This window comes from Diadema antillarum, unplaced genomic scaffold (assembly GCF_040938485.1).
Source record: "Diadema antillarum isolate AM-2024a unplaced genomic scaffold, OU_Dant_1.0 seq00000094_RagTag, whole genome shotgun sequence".
Classification (NCBI taxonomy): domain Eukaryota; kingdom Metazoa; phylum Echinodermata; class Echinoidea; order Diadematoida; family Diadematidae; genus Diadema; species Diadema antillarum.
Genome location: NW_027271183.1, coordinates 975,018 through 985,540, shown reverse-complemented (window position 1 = coordinate 985,540; position 10,523 = coordinate 975,018). Strand labels below are relative to the sequence as shown.

Here is a 10,523-nt window from a genome sequence, read left to right as displayed (position 1 = left end):
ACAATTTTGCACTGTTTTTAAAGAAATATGATTCATATTTTGAAAATTATGAATATTAATATTCATAAAAATGCATATAAATACTTGTAACAGAGTGATGAATCACAATAACTCAACAAAATTTGCAGGATAGCTTTGTAGAATATTTTCCCACAAGTCTACAATAATTTTTTAATGAACATTACATTAAAAATATTAATATCAATATTAAAAAATAAAATATAATGTATGTTAATTGGTAATGGTTAACAATACCAGGAAAAAAATGCAGATTTGCTAAATGACATGTTTTGCCAGAATCCTGTCAGAAGGCCACATTAATATCATTCATACAAATATGAATACTGATATTCAGATGAAGATATGAATATTAATATTCATATTGGTCCATATATTTCTGGCCATAAATGTTCGCAATATCTGGGTGGAAGTTGCCTTTCATCTTCATATCACTTTCTGCCACAACTCTGCAATAGTATCAAATTCATATTTTTCATTTTTTGACAAATATGAATATCAATACTATACACACACACACACACACACACACACAATCACACAATTCATGGCACACATACATCTTTTGCAGTTCGCAGGTATAGAAACAAAGCACTACAAAACGCAAGTTCAATAAATCGTTGAGAAATGTATAGATGTATTCTGCCATGTGATTTCAAATTCACTTTATGTTCACTCTACTGGAGTTGCCTTCAAAGAAATACAGAGCAAAAACCTATATCAAGTCTCAGTCAGGTTTTAAATTTTGGGTTTGAAAAATGCATACTGATGCAGTACTGGGAACACATGGATATTCAGCACTATCCAAACATTATAACAGTTCCACTTACATAACACATGTGGAAGCACACATTAAGTGTGAAGAACATGTGTGACTTATATGTTATATATGACATCAAACACCAATGATCGGCCTCTATCAGGGAGCTGAATGTGAGTGGGGCAGCGATGAGCCTGCAGAGGATTCTTCTAGCAGCTGACTTGGCTGGACGGCAGAAAGGTTTGTTGGGCCTGTTACATGTCGTTGAGAGGATCCACTTCCAGCTTGGCCAGAGGGAAACACAGAGTCATGTTCTGTTATAAAGAAGTATGATTAATATTTGATTACTTTACATTGATTTTATTAGATTAAACAAATAGTTCAGAGTCCTGGCTACATGTACAGTAATCACAGATTAACAATCTGTTTTGCAAAACGTTATCCAGATTATGAATTTATAAAGCCTGTGAAAATCTTGAGGCAAAATTTTAAAAAATTTCTTAAACAAAAAAACAACAACAACATATATAGAATTGCAGTCTGTAAAGTTCAAGTTTGAAGTGTCACAATTTTAGGATAAGACCTTGCTTATTTGTCTCGCCCTCACTGGCCTCAGATTGTGTGTGCATGCATGTACGTACATGTTCACATGAAAAACCAGAAATCTAAAAATAATAATAAAAATAAAATAAAATAAATGAGTCACAATTTTGGGGGTTAAAGATGGATAAATATAACATAAGGAATGAACTTAAATTTTTCTAACCTGAACTTGGATTTTGTTTGCTGGCTACACCACTGCAGTCACCTTCAACATCCATGGCAATAAGAAGGCACACATACCCGCCCAGTCACCTGAAAATAAAGTCGTAATCAAACTGACATGAATTACTCTAAGAATACGAAGATTGAAGGCTTCAGGCTACTCTGTAGGAAATACTAATGAATTGACAGTCAAGCGCTTAGTGTCTCATATAATCATCATCACTAGTCTGATCAATCTTGGTTCTTCTTCAAGCACACTGTCTGAATATCGAGCCAAGACTCATGAATGTTTAGCTGCTCAAAACTTGAGTTGAAACAAAACACTAAATATCAATTTATCAGTCACAGAAAATTAAATGTAAATGGTGTAATTTCTGCTTTTTATATTTACGTAGGTTGACGTTAGTGACATAGCTAGGCCTAGTGCCCTCTTTATTAGCACGAGCAGCACTAAGTGCTGATATTTGTCATACACTTAAAAAATTACGGTAATTTTCCCTTCCTCCCAGCTCAGTGGTGTTCAGTACGAAGAATCAGAGAATGAATTCTGTAATTACGTAAAATACTTCACAGTAATTTTACTCCTGTAATTTCACAAAATATAACTATACTTGGAATACCAGGTTACAAGTAAACTATTGTACTGAAGTTTGAATTGTAGAAACTGAAGAAATTTTCCAAAAATTCTTGCAAGTTGCAAAGAAGTCTTTTCAAGTTGCTACTGTCTGTAAGTAACTCTAGCCCGACCAGACGCTAAAAAAAAATCATTGGTGTTACTCCGGCCTCCAATCTGACTTGTATACTCAATCTGTCAAATGTTCATAGTTTTTAGGTCGTCCAGAGGGGATATTTGAGAGAGACACTTCATAACAACTAGGGATTTTGAAAGTTGCTGTCAAAATAATCCGATCGAATTTCGATCGAAGTACGAAGTGGAACAAAGCCTGCTCTGCTCTGCAGGTCAGGTGTACACAGTACAGTAGCTCACATACATAACGTGTACTGTAGTATTGGCAAGTCAGTGTGCACGATCGTGACCACTACATTGATCAAAACATACGGTCGGTAACAAAAACCTGATCATAAATCTGACATTCAAACCCGAAATTTTCGTGAAGGATAGTATAAACTAAATATGGAAACAAATTAAGTCACTCTTGGGGGGGTCGTGCCACAAGGGATTTTGATTAAAACATCGTCGATTCCTTCGTACCAACAGCAAGGGTTATCACACATCGCATTTGTTGTTTACCGTACTTGTTTACAACACATACCAAACGGAACGATCCATTCGCCATGCAGGTAAATCAACAGAATGAGGTAACTGAAAATGCAAACTTTGCCACAACGATGACCGGATATTTAATCGATTGGCATTAAGATTACTCTTCACTATTAATAAAAATGATCAGCAGGCCAGCATCGTCTTTTACAAAGCTATAAAAAGACCACACACACAAACATCGCAACACTACGATACCTGACTGTCCGTAATGGATCGTTCACGTAAACAAATCACTGCTCGACATGCTCTCAGCTGTCAACAGCTGCGTGGTTGCAGTAAAAACTCGCTTGGAAATTGAACAGACAGTGCTGCCTAAAAATCACTCTAGCATCAAAATGAAATCATTTTTCACCATGAAACTTCACATAAAGTTTCTTGAAACATGATATTATCTACTTACGTGTGAAATGGACGGATCTTGGCGCATCTGGATAATGAAATCTTCGAGCAAACTTTTCTTTTAGCTCAGACGTCATGAAGCTTCACGATAGGTGATCCATTTCACATATCATCGGAATCGTCAATGTTTACTCTGTCTGTTCGGATACTTTCAGAAATTCATCGACCAATCACATTGATGCTACGACCCTCGGAAGTTAGCGAGGTATTCCGAGCAATTTCGGAGAGTTTCTGAAAAGACGGTGCCGTCGACCCAAAACTCTTCTCGGCAGGCGCTGCACACGCAAACCCTATGGAGTGACCTTCACGCCCCATAGACTCAGTGTGGGGCAGCGGAGCGGTTGAAAAAAAGTGTCACGTGACTGAAAGGCCTATTCAAATGGGTGGGAAATTACAGTACTTCAGTAATCATGATCATGACAGCTTTATGGGGAATGTGACATTTATTTGTCATTTGGCTGTCAAAATGCATTGTGGATGGCAAATAATGTGCTTCTCCTGCGTGGAACCTTTTTTTTTTTTTTCTTAGCATTGCACAGAAATTGATAGTGGTTACAGTACAGTGCTCACAATAAAATGATGGTTACTTTTTCTATTCTTACATGCATTGGTAGGGATTATCCATTCTATGTAAATTGTTATGTAAATTCCAGACAAACAGGAATGTTTGTTGTACTGGATGTTGAAGTAGACAAAATTGTTTGAAGGTTTAGGCAGCATCTTCATGTAAAACTTGAAAGGCATGACTGGCTTTCAGATATTTAATTAAATTTGTCAATTATTGCAAAACAGTAAACTATAATACTAAAAGCATAGAACTTGTTTGATGCAGTTGAAGTATGCACAGTTTAGTAGCTCTTTATTAAAGGGATTGTATAGTTTTGGTTGAGACCTAATTTCAGGTTTCTAACATTTTTTTGTGAGATAATGAGAAACCTCATATGAAATATGAAATATGAAGGAGCATGTGATTCCATGAGGAATTCAATATTTATTTGATGAAAATTATTTTTGAAATGGCTGAGATATCCAAAACAGAGCAATTCTAATAAAGTGTGGGACCCACACTTTATTACGATTGCTTTGTTTTACTTTGTTTTTGGATGTTTCAGTCATTCCAAACCTGAATTTCATCAAATAAACTTTGAATTCCTCTTAAAATGGTATGCTCTGTACTATTTCATAAGTGTTTTCTTGGTTTCTTGCAAAAACCTAAAAGCCCCATTCTCATCTCCACCAATACTGTACTATCCCTTTAATATACTGTAGGTTTGGTAATAATGATCACTGTACACCTACAGGTGTATACCATGAAGACACTTCAATGCCGTATGATAATGAATACCGTACCATTCCCCAAGAAGGAATTACTTTAAACACAAGAACAGGAATATGTGCCGTTAAAAATAGTTCCATTTGGAAAAGTTTCTGTTTGTGCAAGGTGCAAGGAACATGAAAAATTTGTCGCGCGAAAGTATCCACTTTTACAATGCGCAGCACACAAACATTTTTATGACGAGGATATGGTACCAAAATATTCTTATTCAGGAAATGATAAACAAGAGAAGTTTGCTAATATTCGCCCAGTGAGCAAAAAATTAACTAATCCGCTGACTTTTTCAACCAGGCCATAACTGTTGTCCAGTACTCCAGTGCACGTACATGTGCAGTGCATGTGTACACTGATGTAGGCCTATATATAGTTTGTGAATCGGGTAGGATAATGCGAAAGCAAACCTCATTTTAATTTGTGGAATCCTTCAATTTTGCCAGCACCGTACATTCTGAAATCAGCAGGGCAAAATGCTCTAATACACACGCGTATACATGTACTGTGTGTGTGTCAATTCAACATCCTGTCACCATCATTTTCAAAATTCCTGTCATATGAATAAGTTAGCATACCAGACCACTTGAGTCAAATATAGGATGTCGTTGAAAACATACCGATCGTCATATTTGGTTGACACCGTTTTATTTTTACATGTATTCCCCCCCCCCCCCCCCCCCCCCAGTCACCAGTTGGGCAAAGTTTTGAAATCTGTTGACACCATTTGCCAATAGTGAGTCACTGGTGCATAGGGGCAACTCCCTCAGACCTCACTGGACATACCCTACGAAACATGTCGTGTGGTATTACCAGAGAACAAACGCCTTTGTCCCTTGTTCCATTGCTTCCAATACAACCGAGCTTCCAGCTACTATTTGTTGTGCAGTCGGGCATCGTAGTCATACAGTGCAAACAAGTAGGAAAGAGAGGGAGAAAGGGGGGGGGGGGGGTAGAGGGAGAAAGATTAAAAGAAAAAAAAAGACAGTCACATTCTGATTTCCACAGTGTATGCATCGTTTGTTATAGGTTATTGATCGAAATATTCTGCTGTTTGTGCTGTTCACGATATGTAGTGATAAAATGATATAAAGTGTTTATGGAAACATTTTTTTTAAATCTTCATGTAGGGCCTACATATGTACATGTAGTTTGGTTTTCATGCCTGCTTTCTGCCTATTGTACCAGTCCTGTTTGGCCCTGTCAGCAACATGTTCATGACCGACATCAACAGCATCTACAATAAAAGACAATGGTCCTCATCAGTTTATCAACAGATTCAACAGAAGTGTGAGATTTTCTCCGGTAAAATCTGAATCCCTTTTGAGTTGGAGTGAACAGAGAGAGAGAGGGAAAAAAAATCACAAAAATCTGTACAAACTCGAATTTTTAGAATTGAAATCATCTTGTATGAGTTTTTGTGTTTTGTTCTGATGGGGCACGGAAACAGATTTTCAACATGCCTTTGATGCAGTTCATGTTTTTATTATGTATAATCTGCATACAGTGCATACTGTACATTGTACGTTGTAGGCCCGATACTGTTTGCAGAGTATTAACATGAACTTGTAGTAGCATTGCACTCGCTGTATTCAGCGTTTATGCTACACATTGTATAATGTACAAACTCTTATAATGTACATTGTACACTGCAGAAAACATACATGTACTGTAGTACTGCATGTACCAATTGTTGTAAATGTGTACCTCTGCGTTATGGTTTGTACACTGTACTTTAGACTGTAGGATAGTTACTCTGGACATGAATGTCAAGTTTTAATTCATGTTTATTAGTATATTCTCATGCTCTAATATTCAGAATGTTTCTTTAAAAAAATCTTAGATGGCACCAAAAGAAAAAAATAAATAGAGTACAAGTATATTACAGTTGTATCTTGTGCCATTGGTACCTACTTTTGTATGGTAGGCAGTGTTACCGGATTACGAAGTACAGGAAACTAGTATGAGTATACAAACATGTAAGTATCAGGGGTTATTATTATCAGAAATTGTGTGAGGATTTACCGTGCAAGTGATTTACATGTTCGAGGCATGTTTCAGAAATATTCGTCCCTTTTGCCTGTCAGTGAGCTGTTGTGATCAGTTGTCCAGTGATATTAAAAGACAAGAGGTGACTAGAGTTTGACAGTCATAATCCTCCATGAATAGACCATTTTGATTTTAAGCAATTGTCATGTGTGCAATAAATCCCTGCTATGCCAGTACATGGAGCATTGATGATTTGTATAAATTGGCATAGTCCCACCTCCATCCTTGATTGATACAAAAGTACACTACACTATGATGTAACTGTACCGGTACATGGTGTATATTATGGATATATTCTCCCTTTTCGTACAGCCACTAAAAAGTGGTGTTGCCATCTGAAAGTTACCACAGTTCAGCCCTGCATCAGATGCAAGAAAAGGAAGAAATAAAAAAAAAAGAGAGAATGTGTTAGTGTATAACAATGGTATAATACCATTATACTGCTCCTTTACAGCACATACCAACCTTGGAAACATTTGAAAGGAATGAGATGGCAAGAGTTTGTCCTGTTTTCCCCATTGCATTAGATCAGTGCATCGTTTGATACTTTTATAGGGCCGAGGGGGGGGGGGGGGGCAAGGGGATCGGGGCTGAATATAACCTATAAGTACCTTTGATGGACTGACTCCTATCTTTGTTCTCTTGCCTATCGTAAAACCAGAAACATTCAAGGCACAAAACTTTCATGAATTGGCGACCATGAAAAAATTACAAGTACTGGGTTGTGCGACAAACCTTTCATGCGCATTTTACTCAAGATTGCCGAATCCTGGCTCCTCGTGTAATTTGTGAAAGTTTCATACGCTCGAAAATTGCTAGTTAACTGTGCACTGTAATATGGAGTTAACAAAAATAGAGTGCAAACTTTAATCTTTTATAGCTACAGAAAAGTATTCAGATGCATGGAAGCATGTTTCCATCCCCCCCCCCCCCCCCCCGTGAGAAAAACAAAACAAAATCCCAAAGCATGCCAGATTTCTGACAATGGAATAGCCGACCTACCATGATTCATAAACAGAAAATGCTGTGATAACCTCACATAGTGGCACTTGTGCTTTTCTTTGTTGACTGACTTTTGTTTCTTTGCTGCTCTGTCGTACTTTTCAGGATATGTTTGATTTGATACATTTAAATGTTTATCATGGTATTGGATATTCAAGTTTATATAACTGTTGATTGTCTGAGCTTTTTTGAGGTATTTTTTATAGCATTTTTTTTTCTCATTTTATGCTTATTCTTTATTCTTCTGTTGGTTTATATTATCATTGTTATTTTAATTTCATTTATGAGTCTGATGTAAAGCAACCGTATCAGCCTTCTAGCTGCTGGATTGTTATTTTATATTTGCACAGTAAGCCATATTGAATTGAATTGAATTAATTGTTTGATGTGTAGGCCTACATTGTTAATGCCTATTTTGCCCTCAGTGATAATATGTGATAGGGATTTCAATGTCAGACACCTGTAAGGTGTATGATGCATTTCCTGCAACCATGTTTTGATTGTGTTATCAAAATTTTTTTCATAAATCCTCAAACTTATAGATCATCATATTATCTTTGCAACTCCTTGAATCTACAGGGCAGGGATCATTGAACTTTGTACAAAAAAAAAATGTTTAATGAGAGAGAGCGAGAAAGAAAGAGGGTTTTATTTTGATCAAAGGGTGGAAACGTCTTAATCTGTAGTGAAGGTTGGAAAACAGTAAACCATAAATTTGGGCGTTTATATGTTTTTTTAATATAATACATCCTGTTCCCTTTCCTTGCGGAATCCTGTGCACTGATACCAAGAAGGGAAACCACCACAGTCAAGCAAGATCGTCATTGATGTTTGGTGATTAAGGTTTTCACTGCAGGGGGAATAATCTTTCTTAGAGCTCTGGACTTTGTCACCTTACTGTATGCTATTTGTAGGGTTGTTTGTTTTGATTTGTCACTTTATGATGAAGAACATGTTCTGAGCACATACATTTGTAGAGGCTCTCTCAGTCATTCAGTACATCAGAACAAAAGTGCATGATATGCTGTAAAGTACAAGGTGTACAGTCAAACCTGTCTATTATATAGCTGCCACCTGCATGTAAGGGAGACTAAAAGAGTGGCTGTCATAGACAAGTGGCCGCTATAGACAGAATTAATATCAAACATTTCATTGTATCATCATTGCATACAGGTTTATCTAATATACATGTAAATCAGAGATTCCAACCCCAAGCACCTTCTGATCTGGAGATTCTCCCGCCCGAAACCCCTAGCAAACGGGAGACTCCAAGTTGATATGTGCGAAGCGCGAAGTTCCCAGGGTTCCAGATGTTCTCTGGTGCTATCTAAGGCTTATTTTTGCAACATACATGTACGATAGCAATAAGTAAGAAATCCTTTCCACCGGGAGACACAGAGCCAGGGCGGGAGAAATCAAATCTCAAGCGGGAGAACGGGAGATTTTGCGAAAATGGGCTTTCGGCAGGAGATCTCCCGTCGAAAACGGGAGAGTTGGAGCCTCTGGTAAATACCTTCATGTACTATGTATATTGTAGATGTGTATACTTGCACATGCTTCATGCATTGAACAGTCCTGCTACTGCTAGCGTGCAGGGGTTTCAGCAAGCAAGTTTTTCATGAGTTCATTATTATTATATTCATTATTCGATGCCTAAATTACGGGTGAATGCAGAAGGTGATGATCATTGAGCTATTTGCATGTCCTGCACGGCTGCACAGCAGAAAAACACGCTGAATTACCGGTATCAGCTTGGCTCTACTAGCTCTGAATTGGTCTGTGGCCACTACACCGGTAAATACAAGATGTACATGTACCACAGGAAACAAAATTGGTGGCCGCTTTCCACGATAGACAGGTGACTGTAATGCACAGGGTCTTAAATGTGGCTTTTCTCTTGTGAAGGGGGGGGGGGGATTTTTCAGTGGCCGCATACAGCAGGTGGGTGCTATAATCAGGTGGGCGCTACTAGGAAAATTTTGACTGGACATGACACTGGAGCTGCTTGGCAAAATTCCTGTGGATGTTGTCAAATTTATTACACTGTACATGTAACTCCAATTAAAGCAGTTATAAAAAACAGATAAAAGAACCGTAATCAATACTTGTCCATCCTAGAGATAACAAAGAGTGTTGCTCCATAGGCAGCCGTCAAATCAACACACATCTCTTTATATCTGACCTTATGTGGTTGATCTACTTTAATTCATGCAGTGCACATGTATTTATAATTCATGCAGGATACAAGAATGTAATCATGTTCACAAACAAGCCGTGCCGTGTTTGCGCAATCGCCAGTATTGGCGGTCCATGCGTGATCATCTGACCGTGTTCATGTCAGAAAGGATAACGTCCACATGTCAATAATAGATTTTATTGATCAGGCTATGTGAATAATGCATCCTCATGGGGGAAACATTCAAATCGTGAAAGGTGCTCAATAAACCCTTGTCTCGTAGAGATGTTAAGCATGAAGACATTGATAGTGGGAAGTACATGTACATGCATATATACACTTACACAAATGTACAGTAGGCATTCTTCAAGGGGATCTGTATCTTCCTATTGTAAACTCATGTGCAACTTCTTATGTTTCAATGTACAGTGTATACCCGTATGTGATGTTCTTTTGCATTATATTTGCTCCTTTATGGAGTACACTGTAATTCATACCAAGCAAAGAAATGCTGCTGTTCATGCCAACTTGATGTAATTTTTTATTATCAAATTGCAGGTCACATGCAGTCTCGTGATAGCCAAGAATAGCTACAGAAATATTATTTTGCAGAAAATGCAATGACAATGAAGCTGTGTTGTGACCGAAATAATGGGCTTATCCTACAAAATGTATCTGTATTGGCAGTATGAACCTTATCGTCTAGAAATGTATTTATCTGCCTTTTGAGTCTATTTCTATT

At 37.5% G+C, this 10,523-nt stretch overlaps 1 protein-coding gene and 1 long non-coding RNA gene across 2 annotated transcripts in view; one reads left to right on the top strand and one right to left on the bottom strand.

Moving 5' to 3' along the window:
• Positions 1-321: 321 nt before the first annotated feature.
• Positions 322-3,436, bottom strand: LOC139726631 (uncharacterized). Its single transcript, XR_011710713.1, has 3 exons — positions 3,229-3,436; positions 1,545-1,633; positions 322-1,092 (listed from the first exon to the last, which is right to left on the bottom strand). It is a non-coding gene; the product is annotated as an uncharacterized lncRNA (long non-coding RNA).
• A 5,869-nt stretch (positions 3,437-9,305) lies between these two features.
• LOC139726643 (serine/threonine-protein kinase N2-like) overlaps positions 9,306-10,523 on the top strand; it is a 64,525-nt gene continuing 63,307 nt past the window's right edge. The window contains exon 1 of the mRNA XM_071637631.1: positions 9,306-9,399. Coding sequence (XP_071493732.1) covers positions 9,306-9,399 — 94 coding nt within the window. The remainder of the gene's footprint in view (positions 9,400-10,523) is intronic.